This window comes from Cucurbita pepo, chromosome LG03 (assembly GCF_002806865.2).
Source record: "Cucurbita pepo subsp. pepo cultivar mu-cu-16 chromosome LG03, ASM280686v2, whole genome shotgun sequence".
Taxonomy (NCBI): Eukaryota; Viridiplantae; Streptophyta; class Magnoliopsida; order Cucurbitales; family Cucurbitaceae; genus Cucurbita; species Cucurbita pepo.
Genome location: NC_036640.1, coordinates 3,702,563 through 3,719,738, shown reverse-complemented (window position 1 = coordinate 3,719,738; position 17,176 = coordinate 3,702,563). Strand labels below are relative to the sequence as shown.

The 17,176-nt window shown below is 38.9% G+C and overlaps 5 protein-coding genes across 5 annotated transcripts in view; 2 read left to right on the top strand and 3 right to left on the bottom strand.

The window, feature by feature from the left end:
• The first annotated feature begins 475 nt into the window (after window positions 1–475).
• On the top strand, window positions 476–2,706 carry LOC111790737 (cytochrome P450 94B3-like). Its single transcript, XM_023671768.1, has 3 exons — window positions 476–994; window positions 1,151–1,446; window positions 1,686–2,706. The coding sequence occupies exons 1-3, from the start codon at window positions 476–478 to the stop codon at window positions 2,452–2,454; spliced, it is 1,584 nt and encodes a 527-aa protein (XP_023527536.1). The 3' UTR covers window positions 2,455–2,706.
• A 294-nt stretch (window positions 2,707–3,000) lies between these two features.
• Window positions 3,001–6,120, bottom strand: LOC111790736 (SWI/SNF complex component SNF12 homolog). Its single transcript, XM_023671767.1, has 3 exons — window positions 5,946–6,120; window positions 3,892–5,733; window positions 3,001–3,502 (listed from the first exon to the last, which is right to left on the bottom strand). The coding sequence occupies exons 2-3, from the start codon at window positions 5,451–5,453 to the stop codon at window positions 3,430–3,432; spliced, it is 1,635 nt and encodes a 544-aa protein (XP_023527535.1). The 5' UTR covers window positions 5,454–5,733; window positions 5,946–6,120; the 3' UTR covers window positions 3,001–3,429.
• A 629-nt stretch (window positions 6,121–6,749) lies between these two features.
• Window positions 6,750–9,112, bottom strand: LOC111790735 (F-box/kelch-repeat protein At3g27150-like). Its single transcript, XM_023671766.1, has 2 exons — window positions 8,455–9,112; window positions 6,750–8,084 (listed from the first exon to the last, which is right to left on the bottom strand). The coding sequence occupies exon 2, from the start codon at window positions 8,072–8,074 to the stop codon at window positions 6,833–6,835; it is 1,242 nt and encodes a 413-aa protein (XP_023527534.1). The 5' UTR covers window positions 8,075–8,084; window positions 8,455–9,112; the 3' UTR covers window positions 6,750–6,832.
• Window positions 9,113–13,487: 4,375 nt separating this feature from the next.
• Window positions 13,488–16,036, top strand: LOC111790733 (30S ribosomal protein S21, chloroplastic-like). The gene is made up of 2 exons (XM_023671764.1): window positions 13,488–14,008; window positions 15,701–16,036. Exons 1-2 carry the CDS (start codon window positions 13,572–13,574, stop codon window positions 15,807–15,809), a joined length of 546 nt encoding a protein of 181 aa, XP_023527532.1. The 5' UTR covers window positions 13,488–13,571; the 3' UTR covers window positions 15,810–16,036.
• Window positions 16,037–16,233: 197 nt separating this feature from the next.
• The window catches only part of LOC111790734 (triacylglycerol lipase 2-like), a 3,439-nt gene continuing 2,496 nt past the window's right edge, over window positions 16,234–17,176 (bottom strand). Inside the window, exons 6-8 of the mRNA XM_023671765.1 lie at window positions 16,872–16,951; window positions 16,681–16,776; window positions 16,234–16,598 (exon numbers count right to left, since the gene is read on the bottom strand). Coding sequence (XP_023527533.1) covers window positions 16,261–16,598; window positions 16,681–16,776; window positions 16,872–16,951 — 514 coding nt within the window. The 3' untranslated portion in view covers window positions 16,234–16,260. The remainder of the gene's footprint in view (window positions 16,599–16,680; window positions 16,777–16,871; window positions 16,952–17,176) is intronic.

Genomic DNA, 17,176 nt, shown 5'->3' with positions numbered 1-17,176 from the left:
TTTAATTTCTCTTAACTAAATATTATAATCATGTAAAGAAGGTAGGAAGGTTAATTTAATTTATATTACTATTGTAAATTTTTTTATTGGCTCAATAATATAATATAAATATAGAAAATAAGACATTTATTATTGTTTTAAATAATTCAAATTAATAATAACAAATAAAGTAATTAGTAATTAGAAAGTTTAAAAAAAAAAAAAAAACTAATTTCTTGTAAATTATTTGAGTGTATACATTGGAATATAAAAATAAGACTTAAGTAATTTATTATTTATAATTTTTTATTATATTTATATAACATAATTTGTCGCCCCTAAAACTATATTATATAAATTAATTGACGAGTGATTATATTTTAAACCAAAGTCTTCGAAGCATATTATAAAATTAAGACATAAGATATTTAAAAACCCTACATTTTCGCACTTTATAATATAATTTCTTCATTCCCAATGCCATTGTCACACTTTCATGGGTATCATCATCTCTCTCTTCTCCATCTCCATTTTCATTTACCTCCTCTTCAGATTCCGGCCACCGGCCGGCGACTTTTTCAGTCACTCCTCGCCGCCGACGTACCCTCTCATCGGCTGTCTCCTCTCCTTCTACAATAACCGGAACCGCCTGTTGGATTGGTACACTGAGCTATTGTCGGGATCTGCCACCGGTACCATCGTCGTCCGCCGCCTTGGATGTCGGAGGACGGTGGTGACGGTGAACCCCGATAACGTTGAGTATATTTTGACGACCCATTTCGTTAATTTCCCTAAAGGGAAGCCTTTCACTGAGATTTTAGGTGACTTTCTTGGCTGTGGCATTTTCAACGTGGACGGCGAGCTATGGCGCACGCAACGGAAGCTGGCTAGCCATGAGTTCAGCGCCAAGTCGTTGCAGGAATTTGTCGTCGAGACGTTGGAGTCGGAGGTTGAGATGCGGTTGTTGCCCGCCCTCGAGACGTCTTCTCGAGATGGTGCAATCGTTGACTTACAGGTAAGGGCGTAGCAAACGAGATAGGAGAAATGACACTTTATGGTTCATTCGATAACTATTTGATTTAGATGAAACTAAACAATATAATTTTTTTAAAAAACCCTAAAAAAAAAATTATATAATCACAATAAAAATTTCTAGCTTTATTATTCACAGGATTTACTCAAAAGATTTGCATTCGGAGTAATATGTAAAGTTGTGTTAGGGAGCAAAGAAGAGACTATTCTCGAACTTGAAAAGAGCTTTGACGTAGCGTCGAAAGTGAGCGCTGGGAGGGCGATGGAGCCGGTTTACATGATATGGAAAGTGAAGAGATGGTTCGGGGTTGGATCGGAGCGGCGGCTGAAGACGGCGGTGGCGGAGGTTCACCGGAAAGTGAAGAACATAATTGAGAAAAGAAGGGAGAAGAAGAAGATGGAGGATCTCCATGAGAGAAAAGATCTGTTGTCCAGGTGACCAACTAGATGATAATCAAATCATATATTAAAAATATTATTTGGCACATGCAATTATAATATAATGTATGTATGCATTTCATGCATATATTTATTATAATAAAAAAATGTAAGATCGAAATAAACCATTGAAAATATAATGAGTTTAAATTACAAATTTCGTTCATAAACTTTAAAATTTATATCTATTTGATCCCTCGAAATCTTTATTCTTGACTTTGTTTTATTTTTTGTAGGTTAATCTCGATTGGGCATAACGATGAGGTGATCCGAGACATGGCCATAAGCTTCATCATGGCGGGACGGGACACGACTTCGGCTGCAATGACATGGCTGTTTTGGCTACTCTCCCATCATCCGAACATCCAGAATCAATTAGTTGAAGAGATAGACTCGGAATCAGCATTAAGAGTTGAACAAAAATTGGACTACAAATCTCTAAAGGAGCTGAAATTTCTCAAGGCATGCCTATGTGAAACCATGAGAATGTATCCGCCCGTCCCATGGGATTCAAAGCATGCTATTGCCGACGATCACTTACCAGACGGGACTCTGGTCCAAGCCGGGGATAGAGTGACATATTTCCCATATGGGATGGGTAGAATGGAGCGTTTGTGGGGGAAGGACTGGTTTGAGTTCAAGCCAAGTCGATGGCTTCTCGAGCCCGACGGGCGTGGCCGGAGAAGAGGGGTGAAGTTGGTCAGTCCATACAAGTTTCCAATATTTCAGGCAGGGCCGAGAGTGTGTTTGGGGAAGGAGATGGCTTTCATTCAGATGAAGTATGTGGTGGCGTCAATTCTCAGCCAATTCAGAATCAAACCCATTGCCGCCGACCACCCTGTGTTTGTGCCGCTGTTGACGGCACACATGGTCGGCGGCTTCAAAGTTTTGTGTCAAAGGAGAGAGAAAGAGGAGAGAGAGAGAGCCAATTCAAGACAAACAATCAAACAAAATTCCCAAGTTAAACAATTAGAAGAAGACTCAAGTCAACGATTCCAACACTGAACTGACAGATCACATCACAGATGAAAACATACATCCAACGTGTCAACAGTTGATAGCATAAATTCAGAAACCAAGAAGACGAGACAGAATCAGAGCGGTGCCGAGTAGAAAGGTCATCGCTCAACGGATAAAAGTTACTTTAGGGATAACAAGCCGATCTTCCCTAAGAGCTCACATCACACCTCTTCGTTTCATTTGTAACACATTTTGAGTATTCATGTTCCTAGAGTTCAAATCAACTGGATATTTTTCCAAAGATTCCTCACTGATATAATAAACAAAAAGATAATCAACTGGGATGAACTCACTGCAGGTGACATGGCTGAATCACCCTTCATATGGGGTTTCAAACTCAATTTTCAATAAAGATCTCAGCAATTAAATAATCTGGAGAAAATCTTCCCATCAAATAAAAAATAGTCATGGCCATTCATCTTTGTCAGCTGAACATTGATAGATTTCTATAAGATAATAGTATTAAATCGTGTCGATCTAATCAAGAAACAGATCGCCGATCTCGAATTTCTCTAGTTGCACCTCCTCCAAGTATCAAGAAACATGATATTTAGATTACAAACTACATGTTCAAGGAATAATTGACAAATCATCATGAACTTTCATCTACACAATGCTTTACCAGAAAAAATCTCAACTTTATATGGTTGCAGATTCGACTACAAGAAATATTCCATACTACAATAAAGGGTGCTCTAAGAAAATGACTATGAAGAAACCATATGTTGTTAATGAAGCATTGGCATCACCAGCTAATTGATGATTAAAGCTTGCTTGGACTAAAAGAGCGAGTTTTATGGAATTCACATACCATGTGCGTTGATGAAGCCTTTGCACGGCATCGGAACCATCCGGTGTTTGTTACTAAACTAAAGGGTGTCATACATGTATCGTAGCATGCTAATCCAATGAAAATCCCAACAAAAAATGGCAATCCATAGCAGCTCAACAAGAACCCAGTCATGTACTTCCAGGTACATCGCTCCCTGCTGTGGGTTTTCGGTTTATGTACCGGATGACAGCATCTTCAACCCTGTTCAATCAACCATGAACTTACAATCAAGCTCAAGATGATAAAAGGAATAACAGGTAATCCCAATTTTAGAATCCGCAACCTATTGAAGATTCTGTGTGAGGGCCGGCAGCTAAAAGCTTAAAGAATAATCTCTTTTGTTGGAAAGAGAAAAGAAAGAACAATATAGTGCATAACTTGTGTCTATGATGCCAAAACAAAACAGCTACAGAGAAGGGGGGAAGTTAAGGAATATATCTTTGGGGTCAAATCCACACACGGCCACGGGTGAGAAACAAAAATGTTGTTAGAAATTGAAAATTGAAAATCCGCTGAATTAATGTATGAACTGCGAATGAATAAATATGATGCTAATAAGCAAAAACAGGTGAAATAAGGAACAAACATACCATGGTTGATTGAAGAAATCTGACCGGCGCTCCTTTTCAGCATTTCGACTAGCTTCTCCTGCAAGAAGTTTGAGATCCTTGCCTTGAGATTCAATCAAGGCATCAATAAACTCCACAGGAGACTGACTGAATCCAAGGAAAAAAGCACGTCTCCGACGATGCTCGTGAATTTTCCTTATAGCTGTACAAATTGCTTCGTCACATGTGTCGATCTCCTTGCTCTTCTCTGCATTGGCTAATAGAGCAGACAATTCCCTGTGAATTGGGAAAGGGACGTCAACCAACACATCGTAACATGCTGTACCCGCTGGACTATTCCCAGAAAGCTTAATCTTATGCTCCAGATGTATGGGCTGTGGAGGGAACAAGTGTTGTGATATTCTCTGCGAAACCATGGTGAATTTCAATTTGTCCTCCCCAAATACCTTTTGGAGAGGTGGATCACAATGAAAGAAAGATGGATCATTGGGATTCTGAAGTTTCCTAGCCTTTACATAATGCCAGATTGCCGCTATTATTCTTGGGCGAGTATCAACTTCAATACCAAGAACTTCCATCAAAGCAGGCGACAGCTTAAATTTCTCTGGAATATAATTCATTTCTAACCGAATGTTAACCGAAAGTTCTTTATCCCCTTTTCTTTTCACCTCAAAGCCCTCATGAGGTGCCGGTGATCGAGCATTCTCCCATACTATGATGTGACTATCTGGATATAACCTCTGGTCCAAGGAAATAGTTACTCTCTTGAAGAAAGATGAAAATTTTGGGTACAAAGGGTTTGATCTTTGTACCACCCCAGGATGATCAGGATCTATTCCATCTTCCAAGATCCTACCTATTATCTTAAGGGTCCAGGTAGGAGGATCGGCATTTGGTTTTTTGGGTATTGTGTTAACCTGATTTGCAAATGTGTTGAAGACATAAATTCGAAGAGTTTTCTGGATACAAGGCGGGTTTTTAAGAGCTTCATGGATGTCAACTTTCTTTCTTGCAAGAGCAGCATCGACACGAGACTCAAACTCGAGCAGCTGAGTGTAGAGCGCAGATTCAGGTAAGATTGCAGCAACTTTATCCTGAAGCTGCTTCTCAGGTAGCTTCTGCTTCTTTTTACGAGCAGCAGGCGTGAGTTCCATTGTTTTCAACGGTGAAAATGTGGTACCAGGAGAAAGAATAGGAGGCCGAACTGGTGGCTTTTGAGGAATCCGCTTTGCACCAGCGAGACCGGGTGTGGAAAATCCTGGCGAAGGAGAACCCATGTTCCCACCACCAACATTCTGGCTCTGAGACAAAGACAGCCCTTGAGCTTGTAGCTGAGCTTGAAACTGCGCGTGAACTGCTTGAGCTTGAGCTTGGGCATGAGCGTGCGCCTTTAACGTAGCTTGAGCAAGAACCTGAGCAGGGGACAGCTGAAATGGATTTTGAAACCCAGCTCCTAATTGAGCTTGCGGCTGAGAAAATGTAGCGTTTGCTGCCATAGACGGTGGAACTATACCAGAATTTCCATAAGGCGATGAAGAAGTCCCTCCAAGGCTCTTCGGCGGATTATTATTGTTCATAGACATCACTGTCTAACCAATTACTCTAACCAGAACAGTTTCAAACCAACAAAATCTCAAATGCCTATTCTAACATTGCCCCCTCAAATCCCCCAAGCAATCAAGCGTATCTCAGACTTTTGATCCAACACACAAAACAACAGGAAGAAGAAAAATACCTACCAGTACAAAAACTCCAGCTTCTCCGAGGAAATAGACCAGCAGCAGCAAAATCCAAATCTCCAAATTCCAAGAAATGGTATCAAGCGTACCGAAACCCTAACTCCACATCGAGACGTCAAAAACCCTAACCCAAATCACACAGTCCACAAGAGGAGAAATGATGACAATCACGAAGGCAATCGATCAAATTATACAATCCGCATTACGAAAACGAAAAGGGAGGTTGGATTTAAGGGATTGAAGGATGAAATTGAAGGAAAAAACCAGAAAGGATCAAAATTAAAATTGAGGAAAAACAAGACAAAAAGGGGAAATGCGGTGAATTGAAGAGCTTACAGAGATGGAGAAGTGACTGGAAGTGAAGATTTCTTCTCTTAGCTCAGAACAGAATCAAATTGACAATGGCGGAAAAGCGAGAGGAGCGAGAGAAGGAAGAGAGAGAAAAAGAGAAAGCGCTTTACCAATGGCTTCTCTCTTCACACTGTCTCTCTGTTTCTCTTTTACAACCCAAATTTCATAAATATTTTCTTTTAAATTAAAAGAAAAATAGAAATGTAAAGGGTAAAATTGTCCACCGACTCGGGTTCCGACCCATTCGGGTAATACCCGACCCGGTAATATCTTTTTATTTTTATGTATTTTCTATTTGAAAGTAATACATTTTTTAAAACCTAATTTCATTCTTTATTATTAGACAAAACCACAAAATTTTAAATTATTAAAAAAATTTGATAATTATTATAAAATGTTATTTGATAATATATATTATATAATTTATATTCGAAAATAATCATTTGATCTCTAAATTTTCAAACCTAACCGAGTTCTGAATTTAGTTTCTATTTGATTCTCAAATGATATGTTTGATTGACGAAACATCAATTTGATTCTAAACGGTCAGCTAAAAAATTAATTGACTTACGAAATTGATATGGAAAAGTCAACCTATGTTGACAGGTCAATCAAGACTCCATTAATAAAGTTTCGATAAAGCAAACGATACGTTCCGACAACTTTAGACCAAATTCACCCCTTTGATTTGGTTGATCTTACAAAATCAATCAGACGGGCTAGTTGGGAAGGAGTTCGTAGTAGAGAAAAGGACCACTAAGAGATAGATTCGACTATTTAGTCAGAACGATAGATGAAGGTACCCAATGAGGGATGCATTTTATTTACTTAGAACACCAAAGACAACCAACATGGTTTGATGAGAGCTTAATTCAAGCAACCATGACACAGCAGTTCAGAATAAAGGGACTGAGATGGTTCGTGCCACAGTCGAGACGCGTCCATTGCAATCGGTCCGCCCTCGGATCGGGGCTGCAAGTGTAGATGCTCATGGAATCGTTTGCAGATGATTCAACTGATGCACCAATTACCAGAAGTTCATCACCCAGTGACTTGAATGCAACTCCCCAACCTTTGTTAACAACAGCAAGGACTGGGACTGGACCCAAGTTCTTCCACTCGTTTCTCCCTTTCAAATACACCTTCAGCTCGTTTGAAGACGGTTCGAGCGAGTAGAGCTCGTTGTTCACGACAGCGACAAGAGGAGGCGATTGAGAAGTTGAAATCGGGGCGTCTTCCAGCATGTTTTCAATCAAATCCCATGAGTTCTTCTCCGTGTCGAAGACTTCGCCACAAGTGAGATGGTTTCCATCGTTGTCTCTTCCTCCAATGACATAGAACTTGTTATCCATGAAGCAGCCCGAGCACTTCTTCCTCGACCGGTGCATGTTCGGGAGAGGCTCCCATAATAAGCTTTCAGAATTATACTTCTCAACAGTGTTCAACACAGTCTGTCCATATTCCATCCCCATGCCGAAAGCGCCTTCCGTGCTGAACTCGAGAGCAATCCCTCCTGCAACGAATGCATTCGAACCAGAGGAGGCTGATGCAAATAAACACCTTGGACTGATCATAGAGGGGCCATTGATCCATTTGTTCTCTACTAGCTGATACCTCCAAATGGCACCTCCTGTAAGTTCTCGACCGGTAACAATGAGATCCGTGCCTGCACAAAGTGATTCCTTATCTGCATCCAAAAAGCACGAATCCGATGGCAGGATCGGAAGCCTACGACACGACTGGAAAGTCCGATCGAACATCATCCAGCTACTCTCCCCACTAGCTAACATGAACACAGAAGGCTCTTTGTATCCAATGGCTTTCCTAATCTTATATAGCTCACCACTCTTCACAATAGCTAGATATCTCTTGCTCACACAAGACAACTTCCATTGCTCGGATTTGGGAAACCTAGCTAAGATTGAAAGCTCTAACTCATCACCAAATAAAGGAATGGAATAATCTGCATCCTGAGATTTTAAACCAGAGGATTCACCGACACCGCAGTCCAGGGCGAAGCGTGGTGCGGAATTACGGGGAACGGTCAAGTCCCGCCTATTGTTCTTCTTCCTTGAACCAGAAACACAACCCTCTAAACCTTTATCCTTATACATTGATCTAACACTGCAAAACAAGATCAACAAAACACAAGCATATGCACTTCAGACCCCAAATCAAATACTCAATCAATTCATCAGTTTCTGACCATTTCCCTCAAAGAAACAAGCCCCAAATGCTAAATTCCAAGAGCCACTTTCACAAAGATCAAAGATACAAACGGTACCAAACAGATCCCAAATCACTTTTCAGTGAGGCAAATTAACAAACACCTTATGGGCAACTCTAAAAAACCAACGTCCGACCGGCAAGAACAGAGGAAAATCCACCCCAAAATCACAGAAACTTCAGACAGATCACCATTCAAGAAGAAACCCAAATGAAAAAACGTACCAATACAAAGAATCAGTGAGTTAAGCGTGTAAAAGGGGCTTACCAGAAATGTCAAGCAGAGCGAAACCCGTGAAGAAATTAGCAAAAGGGTATCTAAAAACCAAGATGAAAATCAAAGAACCGAACAATCAGAGGCGCAGGGGATTGAAAATGGAAGTGGGGGAAGAAAAAGAAGGAGAAGAAGAAGAAGAAAAGAAGGAAATGGAGGGAAAGAGGAGGCCATTAAAGCAAAGAGAAGGATGGTGGTGGTGGTACTAATAATGGTGGCAGAGGAACAGTGAAGAACTCGAAGAACACACAGATTTGAAGGAACAATAGAATACAATACAATACAATACAATTACAATTACAAGGCTACTCTTTTTAAAATCAAGAAAGTTAAAAGCTAAATTAGGTTTAAAAAATAGGGCACTAACTAGAGGACCAATTGAAGTGGGTGGAATTTGGACACCTCCAAACTCCACCCCAATTGAAAAACAATATCATATTTGGGCGAGATTTTGGGAGAGAGAAAAAGGGGGAGATTCTGATTCCGATTGGCTGCTTGTTCTTCAGTTCTTGATGGGATTCTGTAAATGGCTGAGAGAAATCAATGGAAGTTCAGAGGTTTCAAACAGAGAGAAATGAGTTCTTAGTCATTTCCATGACGGATTTCCACTTCTAAGCCGAAAGTTCAGGTTCCTCTCCTCCAATTCGCCTTGCCATCGCCGTCGCCATGCACAATATGACAAAAAGCTTCCATTTTTATGAGTTTTTTTTTTTTTTTTTTTTTTTTTTTTTTTTTTTTTTTTTTTTTTTTTTTTTTTTNTTGTTTCTAAAATATCTTTAAAATTTTTTATTTTTTTAAAATATATTTTTTAATTTTTATTCATTAATATTTTTTAAAAGAATTTAAAAATAATTTTAGGTTAGTACGGTGTAAACACTCTGAAATTTTAAGACTAGCATTAACGTCTTTTATTTGAAAATGAGTATTTTTTAATATTTTAAAAAGTATTCTTAATATAAAGTGTAAAAATTCGATAGGGTGTGAAAATATCTCCCAACAAATGCGTAGTAAAATCGTGAGGCTGACAGCGATACATAACGGGCTAAAGCTAATAATATTTGCTAGCAGTGGGCTTGGACGGTTAGAAATTGTATCAGAGTAAGACACTGAGTGGTGTGTTAGCGAGAATGCTGGATTTTCAAAAGGAGTGGATTGTGATATCTCACGTCAGGTGGAAAGGGGAATTAAGCATTTTTTATAAGGGCGTGAAAATTTCTTCCTAATAAATGTGTTTCAAAACAGTGAGATTGACGGCGATAAGTAATGGGTTAAAGTGGATAATGTTTGTCAGCGGTGGGTTTGGGCTGTTATAGATGGTAACAGAGCCAGACACTGATCGGTGTGTCATTGAGGACGCTGGAGTTCCAAGGGGGTGGATTGTGAAATCTCATATCAGTTGGAGAGGAAAATGAAACATTTGTTATTAGGGTGTGAAAATATCTCCCTGACAAACGCGTAGTAAAACCATGAGACTGACGGCGATACGCAACATGTTAAAGCGGACAATATCTGCTAGCAGTGGGCTTGGACGGTTAGAAATTGTATCAGAGTCAGTTAGGACGTTGGATTTTCAAGGGGAGTGGATTGTGATATCCCACGTCAAGTGGAAAATGAAGCATTTTTTTTTTATAAGGGTGTGAAAATCTCTCCTTTAAATACATTTTAAAACAGTGAGACTAACGGAAATACGTAACGGGTTAAAGTGGACAATATTTGTAAGCGGTGGGCTTGGGCTTTTATAAATGGTAACAGAGCCCGACATCGATTGGTGTGTCATCGAAGACGCTGGATTGTGAGATCCCATCTCGGTTGGAGAGGAAAACAAAATATTCTTTATAAAGGTGTGAAAACCTCTTCCTAACATAAGCGTTTTAAAATTATGAGACGTTCTAATATTAATATTATAATAATAAAAATTAAAATAACATGTTTTTGAGGCTGCCTAGGTCACTAAGGAACAAAAAAAAAAAAAAAAAAAAAAAAAAAAAAAAAAAAAAAAAAAAAAAAANGTGATGCAACCATTATGTTTGTCTTATTCATTGGGGGACATTATGGTAATTAAATAAATAATCTTTGAAGCTTTTTGCATTATTTTATAAGCCAACCAATTATAGAGAAGATGCCTCAACCAAACACTTCTATTGGTAATCCCATTTGGATCATGCTTTTCCTCACTAATCTCTAGATTCTTGTCTCTTTTTTCTTTTGATAAATTTAAGGACAATGGGGCGGTTTTATGTTTGGTTTCGTGACAAGTCTGCTTCTATTCGTTACGTATGGTCGTCAGTCTCACAGTTTTAAACCTCGTCTACTAGGGAGAGGCTTCCACACCCTTATAAGAAACGTTTCGTTTTCTTCTCCAATTGATGTGGGATCTCTTAATCCACCCCTCTTGAGGCCCAGCGTCCTCGCTGGCACACCTCCCAGTGTCTGGCTCTGACACCATTTATAACAGCACAAGCTCACCGCTAGTAGATATTGTCCACTTTGGCTCGTTACGTATAGCTCTCAGCCTCATAGTTTTAAAACGTGTCTACTAGGGAAAGGTTTCCACACCCTTATAAGAAAGGTTTCGTTTTCTTCTCCAATTGATGTGGGATCTCACAATCCACCCCTCTTGAGGCCCAGCGTCCTCGCGGGCACACCTCCCAGTGTCTGGCTCTGACACCATTTATAACAGCACAAGCTCACCGCTAGTAGATATTGTCCACTTTGGCTCGTTACGTATAACTCTCAGTCTCACAGTTTTAAAATGTGTATACTAGGGAGAAGTTTCCACACCCTTATAAGAAACGTTTCGTTTTCTTCTCCAATTGATGTGGGATCTCACAATCCACCCCTCTTGAGGCCCAACATCCTCGCTAGCACACCTCTCAGTGTCTAGCTCTGATACTATTTATAACAGCACAAGCTCACCACTAGTAGATATTGTCCACTTTGGCTCGTTACGTATAGCTCTCAGTCTCACAGTTTTAAAACGTGTCTACTAAGGAGAGGCTTCCACACCCATATAAGAAACGTTTCGTTTTCTTCCCCAATTGATGTGGGATCTCATAATCCACCCCTCTTGAGGCCTAGCGTCCTCGCTGGCACACCTTCCAGTGTCTGGCTCTGACACCATTTATAACAGCACAAGCTCATCACTAGCAGATATTGTCCACTTTTGCTCGTTACGTATAGCTCTCAGTCTCACAGTTTTAAAACGTGTCTACTAAGGAGAGGCTTCCACACCCATATAAGAAACGTTTCGTTTTCTTCCCCAATTGATGTGGGATCTCATAATCCACCCCTCTTGAGGCCTAGCGTCCTCGCTGGCACACCTTCCAGTGTCTGGCTCTGACACCATTTATAACAGCACAAGCTCACCACTAGCAGATATTGTCCACTTTTGCTCGTTACGTATAGCTCTCAGTCTCACAGTTTTAAAACGTGTCTACTAAGGAGAGGCTTCCACACCCATATAAGAAACGTTTCGTTTTCTTCCCCAATTGATGTGGGATCTCATAATCCACCCCTCTTGAGGCCTAGCGTCCTCGCTGGCACACCTTCCAGTGTCTGGCTCTGACACCATTTATAACAGCACAAGCTCACCGCTAGCAGATATTGTCCACTTTTGCTCGTTACGTATAGCTCTCAGTCTCACAGTTTTAAAACGTGTATACTACGGAGAAGTTTCCACACCCTTATAAAGAATGCTCTGTTCCCCTCTCCAACCGATGTGGGATCCACAGGTTTATATAAAACAATTCGAATATAATTCAGTAGATAAGATATTCATGATGCTTGAGTAGAGAAATGAGATATAAACCGACCGATATCATATTTAAACGAGAGGGATGCTAAAGATATGCAAGTATGCTCGGTTATCTTTTGAAAAAATTCTTAAAAAAAACATGCGAGTGATGACAAAACGTGCTGGTCTACCGTGTTAGTGACAAACCATAATTTATGATATAAATTCATTGTGGCCTTTGCTTTCTCTTTTAATAATGTGATCATATTATATACTTAAAAGATTCCTAGTCATAATGGCTAACATCAACAAGTTGCCATTAACTATGTCATGGGGTCACTCGTGTCACCAAAACCACTCTCGTAACATAATATAATATTCTCAGGTAGCTAACGAAGTTGTTTGTGACATCCTACGTTTATTGGAGAGAAAAACGAATCGTTCTTTATAAAGATGTGAAAACTTCTTCCTAATAGACGCGTTTTAAAACCGTAAGGCTAACGGTAATACGTAATGGGCAAAAGCGGACAATATCTATTAGTGATGAGCTCAAGTTGTTATATTCTTTCTCGGGCGAAGAAACGAGTGGTAGAAGGCAAAAATATCATGAACTTAATGGAGACGAGAACAAAAAACAGTCTCGATTTGGCCCCGTTTTTCTTTTTTGAAAAATATATTATTATTAATTGAGAGGAACGAGAACAATTAACATATCTCTACTGATCATGAGAGTACAGTACTCGAGTCGTGAGATAGAGGTTTTCACCCTCCATTTAACCATTAGGAGAGTTCATAATGAATATATATATATACTATTATATTTATATTATTATAGGTGAAAATTTAAAACTTAAATCTATTAATCGAATGTATATATTTTATATTGGTCGAAATAACTAAGGTAAAATATTTTAATAAATTTAAAAAATATAATATAATATAATTCTTAATATAATTATTACAACATAATATTGAATATAGGGCGGAGATTTGGTGGGGTTCGGGATGGAGAATAAAATTCTCGTCCCCAACCCGATTCTCCACTACTCACATCAGGTCCGTAGGTTAAATGAACATTTTTATTTATAAATGACTAATAAAATATTGAGCGGAATATAAAATATTATTAATTTATGTATAAAATATTATATTTATTAAAAAAAAAATTACTTTTTATGTATAATTCTAAATTTTAAAAATTTAGACATACTAAAAATATAAAAAAAAAATGCTATTTTAATTATTTAATTATTCTATTTTTGGCGAAATTAAAAGAAAAATGGATTGGGAAACTTATCCACAAACGCTAGAAGAGATGGAGAGGAGATGATCGAACTCTCAAAGTTGCGAACTCTACACTGAATTTCCAGACCCATCCATGGCTTCTCTCTCCAGCTTCTTCTCCTTCCTCTTACCTTCAAAACCACCGCCGCCAAAGCCCCTTCAGCCCCTCATTGCGTCTCCTTCTCCGGCGAATCAGGCGGCTGCTCAATTTCAGACACTAAAATCCAGAGATGGATCGGTTGCTCTAAGCCCCCAACAGGCTCCGAAACATTCCGAGCCCTTATCGGCGGAATTAGCCTCCGTTATCTGCCCCTCGCTGGCCTTTGCTAATACTATGTTCTTCAGATCGGCTTATAATGTGCAGGTGATTGTAGATGATAATGAGCCGGAGGAGCGGCTTTTGAATAGATTCCGGCGAGAGGTTATGAGAGCCGGTGTGATTCAGGAGTGTAAGAGACGGAAATTCTTTGAAAATCCTCATGATGTTAAGAAGCGCAAGTCTCGCGAGGCTGCTAAACGTAACCGCCGGAGGTCTGTTTCTAAAATTTCTTGTGGTTTCTTTTGGGATTTGTGTTTTTGGTTGTGAATTCTGTGATTGTTTGTTTGGATTTTGATTTATTGTGATTCTTCTCCTTGAATTGTTTGCGATTTTTGCTCTGTCGTTTTTTTCTTTCAGTGTTGAATTTGATTGCTAGGAAGGTAACCTGTTAGATGTATGAGAGAAAAGTACCTTAAATCGTTGGCCTCATTAATATTGATTCTTCTTCAGTCCTCGTTAAGCTTAGCTTCCCTCGCTTCCCTTTTCCAATGGCTACCAAGTGTTTAGTGTTTATCGTTAGCACGATAACTAGTACACTAGAGGTGCGTCCTTCCGACGGTTTTTATACTGTGGTTACTAAGAGACATGCAGATTTTTGAATCTATATTCAATAGTTATTACGAGGTAGCTAACCTTGTTGAACGATTGGTCCAAGAGTAAGAACATATTCTTGAAAAGGTGTATATCTTTGCCAATACGAACAGGGTGTAGTGTACGAAAAGGTTGTTTGAACTTGCCCCATGACGAAGCGAAAATAACTACTCGGTAAAGGACGGAGAGTCTTGCTGCTTGTCGTTGAAAATGCGATTATTGCATTCTAAACCATCTACTCTATAGAAAACTCCTCGTAAAGAATGTTTTGTTTTCCTCTCCAACCGACGTAGAATCTCACAATCCACCTCATTCAGGGTCCAATGTCCTCTCTGGCACTCGTTCTCTTCTCCAATTGATGTGGGACCCTCTAATCCATTCCCGACTGCCTTGTGTCCACCTCCCTTCGGTGCTCAATCTTCTCGATGGCACATCGCCCAGTGTCTGGCTCTAATACTATTTGTAGCAGCCCAAGCCCACCATTAGTAGATATTGTTCTCTTTGGGCTTTCTCGTTCGAGTTTCTCCCTCAAGGTTTTTAAAATACGTTTGCTAGGGAGAGGTTTCTACACCCTTAAGAATGCTTCGTTCTCCTCTCCAACCAATGTGGGATCTCGCATAGATAAAGCGCTAGAATTCATTTGCAAAGGAACAGCTACTGAATAGGTGAATTTTGAGTTTCCATATTCCCCATGCATAATAAGGGACAGCTAATGCTTTCTCTGTAGGACAACCTGAGTATTGACGTTGGAATAGCTTAGCTCCCAAATAAAGAATTTGATCTTTTTGGGATATGAATCACTCCATTTTGTTAAAAGACTCTGGTTCTTCATTTTGGGAGGAAGGTTAACCCAATTGTCGAACCCGGAGAGAATTCCTTCCACACAAGATTGAAGAAAGACCAAACTTGGCAATGAATCTAAGGAGAATCCAACTCACTTATCGATCTCAAAGTACGATTAATCTGCTTATTCGAGTGAACAAAGAAACTCCATGTGTGAGGCCGATGCAACTATAGCTTTTCCGGTTGAGTGCTGAATGCCAACGAGAAGGTGCACCATTTTTTGTTGATTAAGAATGATGAGAGATTTCTTCCTTTTTCGTTTCGTTATTATAGAGAATTTCACTGAACATCTTATATCTCGAAACCAAGTACACCATTACTCGAGATGGAAGATGGCTGTAGAAAAACGTCTTATTAAGTGAATTCTTGAGGCCCCATTAGCTAATTACAACGTTTGTGATGGAAAAATGGATATCATTTACGTGCTAAGGTGTTTGATGAAACTGAGTTATGATTTGGTTGATGAACAGGCGGCCACAGCAAAGATTTACACCACAGGACAAGCAGGATGTGCCTGCAACCAAACAGGAAGCTGATGATGACAACTGGGATTTACCTGAAGAAGGCATTCCTTATTAACCCAATCCAATCCAATCCAATCCAAAACTTCAGCTTCACCACAATGTTTTAATGTTTTCTGCTCATCTTTTGATTTTGGGAAGCTGTTTGTATTCTGTAATCTAAAGTTGTTTTCCATGTAATATCATCTTTAGTTGACAAGTTTCTTGCAACATTCCTTTTGAATAAGTAGATGTAATTCATTGTGTTTCGATCAAATAATCATTTCTCGACTCGTAAGGTGGAAACATAGCGGGTTGATATTGTCGACTTGATGATTATGCTTCCTAGGGTGTTCTAAAGATCCGGTGACCTTTCTGAGGTTATCGTACGAGACGTATATATAATCAACCAACGTTGAACTAAAACAGGTCGAAATGTTTACCCTCCAAATTATTTACTATTAGAAACCTTTATTGCTACAAACTCAATTCTCTATTCTCTGTTTTTGTGTCATTCTTTCGGATTCAAATCAATATAAATTAACATGAACTCTCTTCTTGAAGAAGGCAATTAGAGGTTTGTAGACCATATCATTTGCATTGATGCCCATGACGTAATCTACATGGGCGTAGTTTTGGATGAACTGGACGTAGAGCTTATCGACGTCGTGAAACTTGAAGTGGTCGAGGAGATGATTGACGTCTTCAACGTCAGAGAGGGCATCTCGACCGCCATAGCTTATGAAAATGGCAAGATCATGGGGAATGTTGGAGAGGTTGTACATCGGCGGCTTGATTTTTCCATAGTGTTTCAAGTTGAGGTATATTCCGTCATAGTTGTATTTCGTCAATACTCCATGCTTAACAACTTTTCAACCCAATCAAACAACATTTTATTCAATTAAACGAAAGTAAATGATGCTTTTTGAAACCATAAAACTAACACTTACTTTGAGCTAAGTGGACCAAGTTCTTTGTCGACGTTGATTGCGGTTCGTTATCGAGAAAGAGCCGAACGGTAGATGAATTGAGACAACAATTATCACCTAATAATATAAATAAATAATTAGTTTAAATTAATAATTCTTTCCAAATTACTTTAAAAAAATAATTTTTGAAAAAAATTGAAACGGGAAGATACCAGTAATAGCAGGTAATAAGTCATAGCAATTCATTCCCGGAAAAGCACACAAATATTTGACAAATTTCTCCACTGCTTTCCTGTCATCAATCACATCCGTTTTTACAAGATGAAGATCGAACCATCGATTTCTCAAAATAAAAAATAAAAAATAAGGTATTTATTAATGAAATTTTGAAATTTCATTTGTATTTTTTAAATTTTAAATGTAGTTTTGAAATAAAATAATAGCGTTTATATATATATATATATATATATATATATATATATATATATATATATATATATATATATATATATATAGA

Coding starts and splice junctions, on each gene's coding strand:
- LOC111790733 (XM_023671764.1), top strand. CDS start 13,572: ATGGCTTCTCTCTCCAGCTTCTTCTCCTTCCTCTTACCTTCAAAACCA. Junction 14,009..15,700: donor GCTAAACGTAACCGCCGGAG/GTCTGTTTCTAA, acceptor GTTGATGAACAG/GCGGCCACAGCAAAGATTTA.
- LOC111790736 (XM_023671767.1), bottom strand. CDS start 5,453: ATGTCTATGAACAATAATAATCCGCCGAAGAGCCTTGGAGGGACTTCT. Junction 3,503..3,891: donor GATTTCTTCAATCAACCATG/GTATGTTTGTTC, acceptor TTGATTGAACAG/GGTTGAAGATGCTGTCATCC.
- LOC111790737 (XM_023671768.1), top strand. CDS start 476: ATGGGTATCATCATCTCTCTCTTCTCCATCTCCATTTTCATTTACCTC. Junction 995..1,150: donor GTGCAATCGTTGACTTACAG/GTAAGGGCGTAG, acceptor TATTATTCACAG/GATTTACTCAAAAGATTTGC. Junction 1,447..1,685: donor AGAAAAGATCTGTTGTCCAG/GTGACCAACTAG, acceptor TATTTTTTGTAG/GTTAATCTCGATTGGGCATA.
- LOC111790735 (XM_023671766.1), bottom strand. CDS start 8,074: ATGTATAAGGATAAAGGTTTAGAGGGTTGTGTTTCTGGTTCAAGGAAG.